Raw genomic sequence first — 17,153 nt, 5'->3', positions numbered from 1 at the left:
TGACATCTGTGCAGCCACATTGCCCTTAATGGGTGTGCACAGGCACTGCTGAGGATAGCATGGACTTCGGTGGGAGCTTTGCCTGAGTAAAGACTGCAGCATTGAGACCTTAATAGTGGTGGTACGGTACATTTCTCTACCCATGCCTCTTACTAGCCCAGTTACTCAAATGAGCCCGATGCTTTTTACCCTAGTTGCATGCAGAACAATAGACGTACTGTTCACTGGTACGGAGACAGAAACTTGAAGCAAATGACTTAGACACCCTTTGTTATGAAAATAATTCTTAATGAGTTATGTGCTTGACATCTGAAAATTTTGGGGCCAGGTTCCCAGCTAGTGTAAATGCACATAGCTCCATTGACTTTACATCAACAGAACCCTTGTGCTTCCTTTCTTTTGAAGATGAACACACCCAGTGCAATATTACGTGCAATTTAAAATGACTTTATTTAACATGTAATTATTTAGAATAGAATTGGCATCTTCGCCCTGATGAAAATTCTCAGGGCAAGTTGCTTCGCGTGCAAGAATGCCCCAATACTACTGGTATTGTAGTTTGTATATTTCAGAGTAATGGTGGCCTTTCAAGGGAAATAGGGTGTCTGGGTTGACATCAGTTGTTTGGGGATTCTCAGTATATGGGCATGGTATCTTTGATCCTCAGTTTATGCCCAGATAGTTCAAAATAATAAAATAATTGTATTCAAACTATTCAGAGAGAACTATGCAAAGGAGGATGAGGTGGCAGACAACAAATGATCAAAAATAAAGCTGGATCTGTACATACGGGAAAAGCTTCAGGATCGGTTTGATAAATCATACACCCTAAAATAAAGCAGACTTCACAGATAGAAATGAGGGTGGGGGGAGCAGGGAAATTCATAAGTCAATTATTTCAGAAGGTAAATAACAATGTTCACGACACGGGCGTATCATGGGAATTAGCTGGGAGAGTTTTCTCAACATTAATGTCAGCTACTCATTAATACCGTAATAAATAGCCTACCCTTAGGTAATCACTGCTATGATTAACTAAGGGCAATGTCCTGTTTGGCTTACACAGATGAGTGGCTCCACTGGACGGGAGAAGGATTTTGTTTGGATGCAGTAGAAGAGTTTAACCTAACCAGTGTACAATGCTGTTTCTCCCATCGTTTTGTGTTGTGCAGTGTGAAGCTTGATTGTGACTGGCCTTTGAAAGGCATGCAGAAAGCTTCGCCAGTGCATAGTTGCAACCCCTGGGCTATTGTGACTGACCCCTCTGTGCCCACTGGCAAAAAAAGGGGGGAAGGGACTGTGTAGGGCCCCACCCTTTTCTTACACATTGCCCAAAAGTGGGAAGGGAAGGGAAGGGGGTTAAGAAGGAGGTGAAGCCACAGCTCAACCCAGAACAACATGCTGGGTGCAATGGGAGGGGCAGTTTGTGTTCTGGTAGCCTGGGAAGCCCGTCTGCACGGCAGGCTGCTCAGGGAGGCTCTGCCCCACCTCTCAACAGGTGCCAGTGTATTTAGGGCACCATTTGGCCCATAGTGTTCTAAGGTGGGGATAGGATAAAAAGCACCCTCTAAAGCAGGGCTTCTCAACCAGTGGCCCACGTGCTGCGTACAGCCGATCAGCACAGAGCTGCGGCCCATGTGACATCCTCAGAACCATACAGGTAGTATTGGATGTGGCCCACGTAAGACGTTGTGGGCTGCATAAGTGGTTCACAATGGTAAATAGGTTGAGAACCACAGCCCTAAAGTAAAACTCCTTTGTGTGTGTGTGTGTGGAGGGTGTATTTATAACCTATATAAGTATAATTTTCAGTACTGAAGGGCAATTCAGAGGCAACACTAGTTTGTAAAGACCTGGTTTGGTTAATTTTGGACCTGACCCTACACATCCACGCTCACCTGAGTAATGGGTACAGTGTGAGCCTGCAGAATCAAGTCCTTTGGTGGCACAGTTTTCTCCTGTTACGTTTTTTTGTTCCATCTGTACCAGGGACTTTTAGCAAATCAACAATCTGCACAACCACCAACATAGTTTTTTTTAATGTGGAGACTTCTTTTCCATTTGATGCAGCAGCTGCAGTAAGTCACTCCACGTGCTGCCTTTCTTGGGATTACTACACTCAGACTTGAAGGCATTCAGGAGTTTACCTCACACCTCAAAGCACACCTCAGGTGTCTTATAACCTCACAGACTAACAGACCTCATTGTGCAGAGTCACGTGGAATGCAGTCCATGTCCATTGGGGGTTAATGAAACTACTCATGTGAGTAACGGTCAGCACGTACATAAGTGTTTATAGGATTGGGGCCTTAGATTGTAAACTCAGGGCAGGGATTGTGTTTTACTCTGTAGTCTGACTAACATGCTGGGGCCTTGATCCCTGACTGAGTGCTACTGCACTATATTAAATGATTTATCTGGAGCTATCCTTGAAGGCCACTCATATGCCAAGGTTACATATTCTCAGTTTGGCAGAGAAAAGGGAGTATCATTTAGAGCTTTGTTCAGCAAAACTATTTATGTGAGTAAGGATTGTGCATGATTTCAGTGCATCTCCTCATGTGAATAGAGATTACTCAAGTGAGGAGAGCTTTTCAGGGTCATGTTGCCTTTGGCTGTGTCTGACATGACTTACTATATATAAACATGAAACTATGAAATATGTGGGAACGTTCTGCCTTAAAATTACCCACTTGTTATATGTTTGAAAAGCTCAAGCTCTCGTTCAGGAAGCCCAGGGATGTGTGTGGAAAAACTTTTGTTACTTATATGTTTAATAGCAAATCAGTATTTATTAAATAAAATAATTTACAGCTAATGCAGAATGCAACATCCTGATTCCTCCAGGGCTTTCAATGGCAAAAGTCATTGCCACCCATGCTATAGAGGAGCGTAGGATATGAGCCACGATTTTCTGAAGATAGTGAACAGAAACCCGTCTGCAAGTGTGTAGACAAATCAAAATCTTGTATGTAATTGTGAAAATGACCTGCATCACATGACAGAAAAGAGATAAGTTTGCCTCTAAACTGTGCTCCATGATCTGCACTTGGGTGGCTTTTATTCAGCAGTTAGAGTTCACGGTTTAAGCCCTAAATAAGAAGGCTTATCTGCCTAAGGGATTGTTTGCCTTATGTCCCTTCATAGAAATTGAGACTGGCCGGGATGGAACGGCATACCATCCCTCTGGAGAAATCAAGAGGTAGATTCTTCTCCATTTAGGAACAGTTCTGCAGAATTCTCTGATCTTCAGCAAAAATACAGGAGTCGGGGGCGGGGTGGCATTCTGGCCTCTTTAGCCCTTAGGACTTTTTAAATTTTATTTTTGTAGGTTATTTTGTTTAATGAACTTTGCATATGTTGCGTGGTTCTGTGTTATTGTTTATGTGAGTAAGGTGTCACTATTTGCAGATGGTTGTGCCCTGTAGATTAGGAGTAGGAAATATTGAGGTAGCAGAAAAAAAGAGAACCAACAAAGAGTTACGAGAGACCTCTGACAGGAAAGTGCCTGGGGTTTCAAGTTCTCCATTACTAAAATGAAAGGATTGATCTTTACAGAAAGGAAAGTTACAAAGGTGTGTGAACAGTATCTGTGTGGAGAACAAAGAGATATAGTTAAAAAGTTCAAATTCTTAGGGGTCATATCTGATACTAAATTACTTTGGAAAGATCATATAGATGCCTCTGGGGCCTTTGCTTTAGATTCAAAAGTTGTGTTAGGCCATAAGAATTAAGACAGCCAGTTGACTGGATTGTTATGGTGATTTATTTTGAGTTGCATAAACTATCGCAGCTGTGAATTTCCATTTTGCAATACATGGATATGGCAAAAGATACATGCAGTGACTAACAATTTTAATCTAGGTTAGAGTACTCTCGGTTTCATAGCACCAAAGCAAATAAATCAAGGGGAAAAGTGAGGACAACTGCCCTGCCAATAAAATGTTAGACGGTGTTTATAGACATTGCATGACACAAGAGGCATCTCTGGTCTCTATTGTCCAATAATCCCACTTACACAATTACCGTCATAACAGGGCTCTTCCCTTTTTCTGTTTGGCTAAAGAACGCTTAGTGTCTGCTAAAAGTTTCTCTTCCATGTCATGTGTCTTAAGCAAAGGTTAATTAATATTTAAAAGTGACTGAGTAGAAGCATACCCACATATTTAGAGCAATGGTTTTGGTTTCTTCCACCAGTAGGGCTGAAGACTTTGGCAATGTTTTGGGCAGTGCAGCCTGCATTGGCATAACAAGAATGAAAGGAAATCAGAGTTTTGCAAGTGCCCACTTTTAATATATATTTGTGCCTTTGCCCCAGTACCCTTTAACAGGGAAGTTGTCTTAATGGCAATCATGCCGAAGGAGTTCCAAATTAGTGGGCTTTAAAAAACAAACAAAGTTGATCGAGTCTCGAGAAATAGATATGAGAGAGCTTGAGATATCAAAAGTGATTTCAGCCATAAATATCTACGGTAAAATGTCTGTATTGGAGTCAACATTTCTTTGCAGTACAGATATAACCCAGCATCTACCATCTTTACTCATAATGGGCCACATTCTTGGTTAATACAGATCAAATAGTACCTTGCTCATCAAATAAACCTTTTGATTTCAGTGGCACTGTTCAAGAAGCAGTGCAATACTCAAGACTAGCAAACGCAGAGCAGCACCACAAAATGGGAAATTCAAGTAAAGAAAGAAAAGAGAGGGGGGAAAAAAATCAGTAAATACCTAGTTACCAAATGGGCTTGAATAACTTACAGTGGAATGAAAACATAACAGGATAAACCTAGCACCACTAACGTTTGGAAGTGCTTTGCACTCAACTCACGCAGAGCGCTGTACAGACATTAACTAATCCTCACAGCACGCACATTTTCCAAGCTACGAACATTAGTGGCCTAGCCGAGGGACGGGGCTGCACAGAGGTTTTTGGGACCTGGGGCAAAATGTGAACCTGAGACGCCTCTGCCCTGTCCTTCCCAAAAACATTATAGTGGAGACAAAAGTTTAAGAAGAAAGGAGGGGCTGGGGGATCAGAGACAGCTGAGGCCTGTGTGATCTCTGGCCTCCCTGTGGGGATTAGGAGTTGGGGAAGGGGTGCATGATCAGAGAGGACCCAGGCCTATGGAGTTTCTGTCTTCCCCACAGGGATGCGGAGGTTGTGCCCTGCATGCAGCCTGGCAGCTGCTCCTGGTTCCACCTCTTCCTGAGCTCTGGCCCTGCTGCTAGTCGTGGCAATATCCCTCACCCTGCTTCTTCCTCCAGGTTCTCAGCCTGTGGGTTGCCTCAGGCTTGGTACAATGATGCCAGCAGTGGCCATGGTGGTATCTGGGCCCAGCGGGGGCAGGCAAATTGTTCCTCGTATTATTGTTGACAGGCGCCAAACCTGAGTGGCAGTGCGACCCCATGCATCAGGCTGCATCACTGCTCATTCAAATGGGGCTCAGCCATGCCTCTGTCATTTTGGGGACCCTCTCAAATGAGTGGCCTGAGGCAAATTGCCCCTCTTGTCCACCCTGACCCCCCAGCAGCCATGGTAGGGATGGACTTTGACACCATGACAGAAAGCAACACTCCCCCCCACGTCCAGTGGGTACCCCCGCTGCAAGTACCCCCTCCAGTACCCCCAAATACTCCCTCCCAGTACACACATACCCCTCAAGAACCTCCCAAATGCCCCCTCCAACTCCCCTCCACCTGGGGGGGGGGGCTGTTGCGCTGTAGCTGCTTCCTACATTGACAGAAGAGGTTTTCCCATAGATGTAGATAATCCCCCTCTCCAAGAGGGAGTAGCTAATTGAGTGGAAGAATCCTTCTGTCTACGTAGCTGCATCTACTCTGAAGGTTGGGCCAACATTACTACAGGGCTCAGAGTGTAACATTTTTCACACCCCTGAATGCTGCAGCGAGGTTGACTTAAGTTTTCGGTATAGACCAGGCCTGTTCCCCTGTATGTAACCCAAAGATAACACCTACCTCACAGAGGCACCCAGTGGACTAAGTCAATGTCAGTCCACTGAACATGTAAAGAGCTATGTAAGTGTGAAGTACTATTCAGTGCCTTTAGTCCCTCAGTTCTCTTTCCATAGCATAGGCTAGTGCAGTGGTTCTCAGCCAAGGGTACATATTTTTCAGTAATAGCACTGTGACACTTTTGTATTTTTAGGTCTGATTTTGTAAGCAAGTAGTTGTTAAGTGAGGTGTGATTTGCGGGTATGCGAGACAAATCAGACTCCTGAAAGGGGTACAGTAGTCTGGAAAGGTTGAGCGCCTTTAATTCGCCCCTGAGCCCCAGGGCTCCCAGCCGCCTCTGCAGCTGGTAGCTCTGGGGTGATTTAAAGGCTCTGGGGCTTGCAGCCACAGCCGGAGCCCCGGGGCCTTTAAATCTTGATTTAAAGGCCCTGTCTCTTCCAGTTGAGGCCCCACCTCTTCTGGATGAGGCCACGCCCCCAGTCAGGACTCCAGCGTACCGGAAAGTCCTTTAAGTTACTTTCACCCCTGCCTTTAGCTGTGATGCTTCCTGAAATCAGGTGGAAGTCAGGATTGCTACTTGAATATCTTTTTACAAAAAGGCCTTCTTGATGGGCAAGAAAGTGACCAGTCTGAAAAATAGAGAGGGGCTGAAGGCTGGAAACGCATGAATAATATTGCCCACATAAAAATACCTCTCTTATTCCCAGCAGCAGTCAGGGCCGGATCTTTGCCTTCCCCCATCGATTTCTCAGAGGTATCATGTAATCTTTTTTTCAGTATATAACAGCTCAGTTTCACTGTCCAGATTCAAAAAGCCTAGCACACATTCATATTCCTTATCTGGGCTTGATTTTCGAGGTACTCACCTTTTCTTTCCCTAGCCATGTAATCTTTGGAGGGTCCATTTTCAGATCTTTCTTTAACCGCTCTCCCCTCCATTGGGACAACAGGCCTTGTCCGTTGGAGGATGATAAAACAGCACTCTTTCAGCAGGAAGCTGAATGTTGACACAGCATCTTCAGGGCACCATGCAGTACCTCACTTCCTGTGGACGCAGAGACATGAACCAGATGTAGACGCTGAGTCAGCGGATACAGCCAGGTTAGATCACAGCAGCAGCAGCATATTTACTGCATACCAAAGTCCTTGTTGTGAATGAAATGACTAAGTTATCCTAAAATGTGCCTTAATCATCCTTAGCATTTGTCTTGTTTAAAGTTCAAGCACTCTTCTGTTACCTATGGAACCCTTCAAGGGTAGCTTCACATCACTACACCTGGGATAGAGGAAGCTGATATTAGCTTTGGTTTGATACCCAATAAAGGGTTTCTCTTACACTGTTCCATTGCATGATAAGGGCTGTTACATCCCCCCCCCCCCATCTTCCTACACATTGTGCTGTGTGCCATGATTAATTCTTTGGCCAAACTAATGAAATTAAATTGACACTGGGTATTGTTATTGTAAATGCCGTTTAAATATTTAGTATGCTTTCCATATTATCTGTGAGCAAAACTCAGTCTTTTCTTAAGAAGTTTTTCAAATGTCTCTTTGGTTATGCAGAAAATCTCTTCTCGGAAGACGAATATACTCAGATCCCGCCCATATAGCACCAGGTAATGGGATATGGGTAACTGAAAGGTCATCAATGGTTCAGAGCGCCAATAAACAATAGATTTCTACAGCAACATCTAAAGCACCCTCTGGATGAGCAGTGACTGCTCACTCAAACATATCTGCTTGTGAATGATATGATCATCCTAATGCTGAAACACCATGACCAATCCCTCTCCAAAACATTGACTGGGATTCACTGAATCAAACGTCTGATTGTAATGGGCTGGGCAGCCATTAGCTCGCCTCGCAGAGGCAGAAGCTTCAGGTGGAAATCTTATGCATTACAGATCATTTTTCTGCAGGCTTTTTCCGTTTCACATGTATCTCAGAGGAGGATGACCTTGCTATGCTGACGATGGGCCTAATCTTGCAAACCCATATCCATGCAAGTAATCTCGCAGAGGTCAGTGGTGTAATTTGCTGAGTGTAGTTGAAGAAAGAGGGGCTACCCATGTGAGCAATGGTCCAGGGCCCGAACTGTGACCTTTCATTTCAGATCTGAGCAAGGGATGGCGAATAAGCAGCAGCACCTTAGAATAGCCCCAGGAGGATAGTGCCTCAGAGCCATAATCTCTCCTCTGCTTCTTCCTTGCACCAGAGGGTGGGGACAGTGATTTGCTGCTGGCTTATCCCAGTCACAAGCTATTACAACTAGAGGCGGTCAGGAATCTTTCAAGTAAACACTTTTTGTTGGAAAATGCCCATTTGTTGAAAGCTTTTGCAGAAACATGTTGGCTTCATAGGCGCTGATTCCATTGGTGCTCCAGGGCAGGAGCATCCATGGAAAAGTTAGTGGGGCTTAGTACGCATCGGCAGCCAGCTCCTCCCTCCCATCCAGCACCTCCACCGATCAACTCCTCCCCCTCCATCCCAGCGCCTCCCACCCACTGCAATTAGCTGTTCTGCAGCAGGCGCAGGGCAGGAGTGGAGACAGGGCGTACTCGGGGGAAGGGGTGGAGCTGGGCAGGAAGAGGCAGGGTGGAAGCGGGGGCTTGGGAGAAGGGGTGGGGCAGAGCCTGGGGTGGAGTGGGGGCGTTGAGCACCCCCAGGGCCTGCAGGAAGCTGGTGCCTGTGATTGGTTGTGTTGGGAAGATTTCTCAAGGTGGAGTTTCTGGTGAGAGAGTGCAGCCTGGAGTAGCCAATAGCACGTTATTCAGGGTGCTCACCTGGGATGTGGAGGACCCTGTTTCAAGTCCCTTTTCTGCCTCATTGGGAGCAAGGATTTGAACCCATACCTCCCAGCTCTGTGCCATAGCTATTAGACTGTTGACTAATCTGGGACAGGGGCTCTCTCAAGCTTTCCTTTCAGAGCTGTTCTACTTTATGTAAGCATTGGGCCAGAACAAGAGAGACAGCTAGGGCTCTCTGATTCAGAGCAGATCTTGAACCTCGGTATCTCACGCGCCTGGAGAGTGCCCTAACCGCTGAGATATTCGCAGGGGTGAAAATAATTTAAAGGACTTACCAGTACACTGCAGTCCTGAGCGGGGGGGGGGTGTTGGGGGGGGCCCTCAACACGAAGGGGCATGGCCTCAATCGGAAGAGGCGGAGACTTTAAATCCCCGGGCCCTTTACAGCGAAATTTAAAGGGTTTGGGGCTCCGGCAGTGGCGGCTGGGAGCCCCAGGCCCTTTAAATCACCGCCGGAGCTACCAGCTGCGGAGGCGGCTGGGAGCCCCGGGCCCGGGGGGAGCAGAGCCCTGGGTCCTTTAAATCACCTCCGGAGCCCCCGGCCGCTGCCGCTACCCCGGGGGCTCCAGCTGCGGGGTTTGGGTGGCGATTTAAAGGGCCCCGGGCTCCGGCCGCTGCGGGGAGCTCCGCGCCCTTTAAATCACTGGCCTGGGGTATGACAGAACCAGCTTACTTTCACCTCTGGCTATTGGCTATAATGGGCTAGGTCTCGTTCCCCTGTTTTAAATTTTAGAAGGGCTCAGGTTCACTCCAGTAACAAACAAATTCCCAAACCTCACAAATTTTCGTTTTCCAGTCAGCCCTAATTACAGCCCCAATTACAGCTCATCAGTTCTGCTGGTCAGCAGGCAGAGGGTATGAACCCAAAGCTGCTCCTCCCATTCCACACCACTTGCAACCCAAATACTCTGGCTGCAGGGCAGGGAGGGAGAAAATGGGCTCATGGCTTCCTCCTACGTGCCTGGACCCAAAGTCTGGGTAGCTGGTGCAGGAATGCAGGGGGGGTTCATACTCTCCCTTACTCCTTATGCGAGCATGAGGTCCAAGACACAGCCTAGCCCTGGAATTGTGATATACCTTCATCTAACGATGCAAACAGACTTTCAACAGGCCATTGTTATCTGCTACACAGCCACACGAGGAACAAAACCACGGGTCACTCTTAGTTTTGGACTGGCGTCTTAAGTAATATGATTCTCTGATTTGGTTTCCAGTGCAATTGAATGGGTTTATGGTCCACACTCTAATCAGAGCAGGAGATGGAATGCTATCCATTCAGCTATGGGGAAAGATGTAAGAGCATCACAAGGTCAGTTTGAATTGTGGACATGCAAACCATTAACTGCCAGGTCTGTCTTTATTTTCTCTCTAGAAATGAACAGCAAACTAAGGTCTTCCTCATGAGTTTCATTATGTAGCTGTAGTGTTATGAAAGCACTGATGTCAAATTTCAGCTTGGTTTAATTTGTAGTAAATGGTGTGAGTTTTTTTAAAGGCAAAATTGGAAGTGAAACACTGTGGTCTCTAGCCCAGGGGTTCTCAAACTTCATTGCTCCATGACCCCCTTCTGACAACGAAAATTACTACACCACCCTAGGAAGGGGGGACTAAAACCTGAGCCTCCCAGAGACCCGCTGCTCTCGGGAGGGGGGTGTAAAGAGGGAGTGCACAGCCGAAGCCGAAGGGCTTCAGGCCCAGGCAGGGGGCCTGTAACCTGAGCCCCACTACGCAGGGCTGAAGCCCTCAGGCTTTGGCCCCAGTCCCAGCAGGTCTAATACCAGCCCTGGCAACTCTATTAAAATGGGGTCATGACCCATAGTTTGAGAACCACTACTCTAGACCAAATTGCCAGTGATTCTGGTAACCCAGCATTTTCCGGTAACTCATAAAGCATTGCACAGTAAACTCCTTTCCTGTTCAACTTACAACAGGGTGTGATTGGGAGCAGAGTCTGGAAGCCTGCATTGTGGATATAGGACTCGTCTGTTGAGTAATGATTCAGAAGAGGGAGTTGAAGCCACCTTACTTCCCTCCCAGGTGAGTGCTTTAATTGAGTCATTCATGTGCTCTCTGGCCGAATGAATGTTCAATTAGCTTAGAGAAAGCAAAACCACTTCAAAAAGGAGAGATTAAGAGCAACCCACCAGAATAGCATATGGCGGGGCTGCTTGTACAGGGGATCTGAGTGCCAAGTCCCTGCTCCAGAGCGTGGCCTACTCAAACCTAGGTCTCCCATGTGACAGGCACATTCATGAGTTTGCCGGCCTGAAACAGACTTTTCCAGTTTGACAATTATCAGAGCCAAACCAAATATGTTCCCTGGTTTTTCAGTACGCTGGCTGAATTGAAAAATCAATAAGTAAGCATAAGAGCTTAAGTGTACAAGTAAATGAGAAAATATAAACATGAGAATGCAGATGGGTAAGAGAGTGAATGTCTCGGATCAGAGGAATTTGTATTCTTTTTCCACAGTGTGTCTAAAGGTGGAAGACACACCTCTTTCCAGGGCTTGGCTGGATTTAAGTATCAGCTGCTGTCACCTTTCATTGTTTCATGGGGTGATCTTGATTGCATACTGATGAGCTGAAGATGCTACCTGTTTGTGCGGTATGCAGAGTTGTAATTCTCCTATGTTGTGGTTATATTGGTTTTGTCTTTTGGCTGGAAATTCTCAGCACAACTTTAAAGCTACAGTTTTAATTCTGTTTTTTCAGTCCATTTTCAGAGAGATCTTTTAGTTCCATCAGGGTTTAATAAGAGTTGAAATTCCAATTTGGAATGAAAACCAAAAATTAACATGAAAGGGAATTGAGCTTGGCGCTGGGGCAGTCTACCTGCTGGGCTGTTCTGTAGCCACAGACCTTGTTCAGCAGGGTGCTGGCTGGCTTCTGGGCTATCGGCTTCTTTGGCAGTCCAGACTCCCAGGGTCCATGCAGGGCTTAATTTGTACCAGGGCTTGCGAAGGTGGAGCCCTGGCACCTGTAGGCTTGGCAGTTCATAGCCCCAGCACCTGTGGGCTCACCGCCTCAGTTATGAAAGTAAAAATATTGCTTGAGCCCTGGCACCTCTTTCATTACAAATTAAGCACTGGGTCTATGACTCTGGGGCAGGCTGCCTGATGGACTGCCCGGGGCTCCATTCCTTTTTGTGCCAAATGTTGGAGGTTTTGTTCCAGTTTGGAACAAAAGCAAATTTCAAAATATTGAAATCCTTCAGGAAAGCAAATTACCTTTCTCCACCCAGCCCTAGACTCCGTAGCTCCTAGTCTTACCCCCCCCAAATTAACAACACCTCTCCAAAGTTCACCACTCTTCACAAACGCAGACCTTGATGCGGACGTCTCCAGGTCACTTCTGAGTTATTTTAAAACCAGAATGAATAAATCTGTAGCTGCAGGGACAGATGAACTGGAGCGTACTCAATTACCGGGGAGCACTGGAAAGATAGGATCACAAATCAGAGGCTGACAGCTGCTGGGCAAGTACTAAATACGTGCGGATGACTGCAAATACCATGGTTGTCAAAGAAATCAATCCTGTCTAGCAGTTTTTTTAAAAAGGCATTTTTTTTAAAGCTTGCTGTTGACTGGCACTGACAGGAAAGTAGAAGACCAGGGGATGATATTGAGTTAGCCATGTCTCTTACAACCAATGGGCTTAAATGGTCCTCTGGTGATGTCCATGTGCGATACCTTGAATAACAGAATTCCTGTCAATAATATCTTCTACAAGACTGGAACCATTTTAAAGGGCCAGCAGGGTCAGTAGTTGTGCACACATCCCAAACCCAGATCTAGTCAAAATCCCATTCCTGGTTCCCATAGTAAACATTCTCTTATAGTAATGAGTGAGAAGAGGGCTGTGTAGTTCACAGCTTTTTACCAGGTTTTCCAGCTGGGACCCTGACACGACCCAAAATTTGCCCAGAAGCAGAGCAAAAAAGTGACAAAGTCGCACATCAAGGTCACATCTCAATGGGCAAGACACAAGCCCGGAGCAGTCAGCAGCCCAGCGGATACTTCACATCATTTACACTGATGCTCAAAATACATGCTGGGCCTTCTGCAGCACACGCCTCAGTAGAGGGAGAGGGCTGGATAGCATGATAGGGCTAGTGCTGAACCACCATATATAAAGGGCAAGGATGGCCGAGGCATTCCCCAGGGCAGAGAGGAAAAGGGACAACCAGTCGTCCTCAGAACACTTTTATCCCAAATGTTGAACAGTTGGCTTGCAATATAAAAGGGAGGCGTTCTCCAAAAGCAGCCAGTTCCTGTTCAAAGGTTAGAATACATCGGATGAGGGGCAAGAAGAGGTTAAAGAACTCCTGTGGTCACAATCAGACCCAACCTGCTGCCCCTGTGTGCCTTCTTAGGCTTGGGGGAAGGCCCCAAGGGTGGGATGCTCAGTGGTTGAGGTGGTGCCCTGAGCCGAGGAGAGCTCCTGCCCCAAAACCAGGATCAGGGTGGGAGTGCTGCCAGCCTGGGTCCTCTGAGGAAAGAAGATAGGCTGGCTTATTTCTTTTGGTGAAATCTCCAGGTGCAATTCTTGTCCTTCACCCACCCAGGAGGCTGGGAGCTGATATTCCCTGTAGAGGCTGAAAGCTTGCTTCTCCTCCTTTGTGTGAGGGGCGGGAGGTACCCTACCCTGAGTGGGCTTTGGAACCACGTTCCTTTTGGTTTGGACTGTCTTACACCCTACACCCACCCACTGGAGCTGGGCTTGCTAAAACGTACAGCTTGAGGGCCACACCCCAGGACTGGGCCACAGAGCTAATGTTGCCCAGGAAATAATGGGTGAGGTGAATGAAGGGTCTGCCTTCACTCCAAGGACGTGACCCGGACATGTTACATTTGACAGCACTTGTAAAAATGGCTATAACTGGCAAACAGCAGATCACCCATTGGCCTGGGTGTATTGCATTGATCTGATACTGGGTATTAACAGATGTCATACTGGTCAGCTGTCTGACCTTGGGCAAATCACTGTCCCTCAGTTTACCCACCTGCAAAATGGAGATGATCTGACCTCCTTTAAAAACTGCTTTGCGCTCTATGGATGAAAAGTGGTATATAAAAGCTAAGTATTATTTATGGTTTCCAGTAAACCATTCATCTTGTCCCAAGCATGGGGTCCTTTCCCAAACATTCTCCTCCTCTGCAAAAGAGTAATGAGCCAATCTAGCTAAGGGTCGTCAGGCTTGCATTACCAGATCCATTGAGACCACATGGTTGAATGGTTAATAGCTTGTAAACCAGGACAGACCCAAACCAGTCCAGTCTGTCAGTGGGGCAATGCTCTGTCCTGTTCCAATCAGGTGGCATGAAGCAATGGCTACAGAAACCGAACACAGACGGGAAGATTATGAGAGTGTCATAAAATATGTTCCCTGCCTTATGGAGCTTGAAAGAGATGAAGAATGGGCAAAATGGCTGCAACATGCAAGTAAAGTGATGGTGTGTACTGAATGTCAATTCAACTTTTGTAATACATTTGCCTACCTGTAAATCATCCCTCCCCGGCATGCACATCTCTATTCCCATCAGTCCAGCTACCCCACTTTGCCCTTCATTAAAAACATCTGTTCTCCACTTCCTTTCGATGAAGCCCATGTTCCCAGGGAGTCAGCCTGGGTTACTGTCCAGGTTCATCCAGGATGGCTCAAGGAGCTATAAGTTATGCATCGCTTCATTAGCTGAACCCTCTGCCTTTGAGGCGGGGTGTGCTCCAAGGAAGGGCAAGTGGTGGTACATGCCCTTCCTTTGGGCTCCTGCCCGAGAGGCCACCTTAACTTCTCCAAGGGATAGCTCTAGGGAGCCTCCTGCCCTTGGAGCCTATTGTGACGACTGCTGAGTTAGTGTCTCCCCCAGCCTGCTGGATTGCACCGCTTTCTGGCCAACCACTGCTCACACGCTGGGCTGGTGTGACCCCCTCCCCGGTGGAGGGGAGGTGGTAGCTGGTTTCTGCAGGGTCGCTGTGCTTAGGTGACTGTTGGTTCTTGGTGGAATCTGACACACACACACACACATACCCCAGCTATCTGATGTAGCCAAAAAGCAATCATTAGAATCCTAGGGCTGGATCCTCCGCAGCAGCTAATAATCAGGGAGTTTCTGCTACAGTCAATGGAGCTGGGCTGCTTACCTCCGCTGAACAGCGAACATTCTTAATTTGCTAAAGTTCATGATCACAAGCTTGGAGAAAACATAACATCCCAGAGCCATCCCAGTGGGGCTTTGCTTTTGGGACATTCTCCCATGCGCAGTCAGGAAAGCACAAAACTGGCGTTCAGCAGAAACCCGCTATGTGGTTAAATGCTCAGGGGCTGACTTCTCTTTTCCCTGTGGGTGCTCCACCCTCACTCTGCCTTTTCCCGCCCCTTTCTGCCCCATCCTCTGAAGCCCTACCCTCGCTCCGCCTCTTCCCACCCCATTCCCTCCCCGCCACGCACCTGCTGCTCGCTTCTCTCCACCTCGAGTGCCTCCTGCCAGCTACTCGCTGCCCAACAGCTGATCAGCAGCCAGCCCCAGGGCTGCGGAACCACTGTGGCTCGTGGGTGCATGAGCCCCAGAGCACTCACGGAGTTGGCACCAATGGTTCAATACATATGGTCCCTTTGCACATTGTATTCTGTGCACCCTCATTTTTTTCCAGTGGCGGAGGACAATGACGACATGGCTGGTAAGATCAGTGGGTAAAAAAAAGGTTATACTGTAAGGCGAGCACAAGTTTCCCTCGCAATGTTGGACCACGCCTGGAGACACTGAGACCACTTAGAGAGCGTTAAATGAGTCTGCTCTCTAACCTTAACTAATAGCTAGTTGGCTTTTAGCTCAGGCTGTAAAGGCTCATGCACTAAACTCCAGAGGTCCCAGGTTCAATCTTGCCTGCTGACGACCGGGGTCTGTCGGCGTTACAAGTGCGGGGTTGTGACATTATTGACATGAACTGCTACCGTATAGATCATTGTTGCAACCAGGGTCCTATAGTTGCACCAAATCTTGTACAAAGGAGGTCAAGTGAGGTGTCTATGAAAAGGTTATAGTTTGCTGGTTATGATTATGCAGTCTGTATCATTTTTGTATTTGAAGTTATGAGTATTGGCTACGTACTTGTATCTCAATGTGTTTGATTCTAAGTAGCATTAGTGAAGCATTTAGTCCTCTTCTTGAGGAAGGAATTTTCAGATTAAGTGCTGAATCAAGAAACACTTAACTGACAATGGACCTTGGGAGACTCCAATCCACATACAAGACGCCTTCCTGTGAACGTTCAAGGTAGCATGTGAACAACGGCTGCTCTCTCTGTAAAGAGCTGAGTCATGCATGGACACGTGACTTCCCATGTGACTCTAAACTCCACCTTGCTGCTGTGATTTTCCACAGTAAGAACAAAGGGGTCCTGCCACATGGCAGAGGCTATAAGAGGCCCTGGAAACCCCTCCATTTTGTCTTCAATCCTGATTCTTGTCTCTGGAGGAACTTTGCTACAAACTGACGCTCTGAACAATGGCCTGAATGACCCATCCAGATCTGTGGATATACTCCAGAGACTTGATTTGGGCCTGCAGTTTATTCCATCACTGCTACAAGCCTGAACCAAGAACTTTGCCACTGCTGTATGTAAATTGATTCCTTTAACTATTTTAACTCATCTAAATTTCTTTTTTTAATGAATAAACCTTTAGATTTTAGATTCTAAAGGACTGGCAACACTGGGATTTGTGAGTAAGAGCGGACTTGGCTGTTGACCTGGGTCTGGGGCTTGGTCCTTGGGGATTGGGAGAACCTCTCTTTTACTGGGGTATTGGTTTTCATAACCATTCATCCCCATAAGGAGTGGTGCTGGTGGGGATACAAGGGAACTGGAGTATCTGAGGGAATTGCTTGTATGACTTCTGGTTAGCCAGTGGGGTAAAACCAAAGTCCTCTGTTTGGCATGCCTTAATAGTAAAGGACATCCAGCCTTGGGCTGTGACTGCCCTTCTCCAAGCAATTTGTCCTGAATGGATACTCTCAGTAGCGTCCTGCCAGAGGCCGCATTGCTCAGAAGCATTGCTCTGCTGAGCCACTACTATCTCCAGAGTTGCACTTACATCCAGAATCACCTTTGGCTCATCAGGCAGATTCCTACACAATCCCCTTTCAGGCAAACAGCTATATTTCATAGTCAAAAGCCTTCTCCTTCCCTTTGCCACACACAAGTTCAGAAGTCTTTTCCCTCTTGCTACAAGTTTTCAAACAGTCCGTAGGTAATACAATCAAATCACCTTTATGCTCCTCTTGTGCCCCAGCTAGGGTATCACCCTGATCAGACAGAGATACTACACCCTTTGCCAGCAACACATCAGTAACAGGCAAAATACAAGCAC

At 46.9% G+C, this 17,153-nt stretch overlaps 1 protein-coding gene across 1 annotated transcript in view; it reads left to right on the top strand.

The window, feature by feature from the left end:
• The window catches only part of ANKEF1 (ankyrin repeat and EF-hand domain containing 1), a 48,767-nt gene extending 32,338 nt beyond the window's left edge, over nt 1–16,429 (top strand). The window contains exons 11-14 of the mRNA XM_084623834.1: nt 9,998–10,092; nt 10,715–10,820; nt 11,256–11,390; nt 14,100–16,429. Of these exons, the coding sequence (XP_084479960.1) occupies nt 9,998–10,080 (83 nt within the window). The 3' untranslated portion in view covers nt 10,081–10,092; nt 10,715–10,820; nt 11,256–11,390; nt 14,100–16,429. The remainder of the gene's footprint in view (nt 1–9,997; nt 10,093–10,714; nt 10,821–11,255; nt 11,391–14,099) is intronic.
• Nucleotides 16,430–17,153: the final 724 nt, after the last annotated feature.

This window comes from Lepidochelys olivacea (genome assembly GCF_965140295.1).
Source record: "Lepidochelys olivacea isolate rLepOli2 genome assembly, chromosome: 3".
Classification (NCBI taxonomy): Eukaryota; Metazoa; Chordata; order Testudines; family Cheloniidae; genus Lepidochelys; species Lepidochelys olivacea.
The sequence above is the reverse complement of the archived record's forward strand: the minus strand, read 5'-3'. Positions and strand labels throughout refer to the sequence as shown.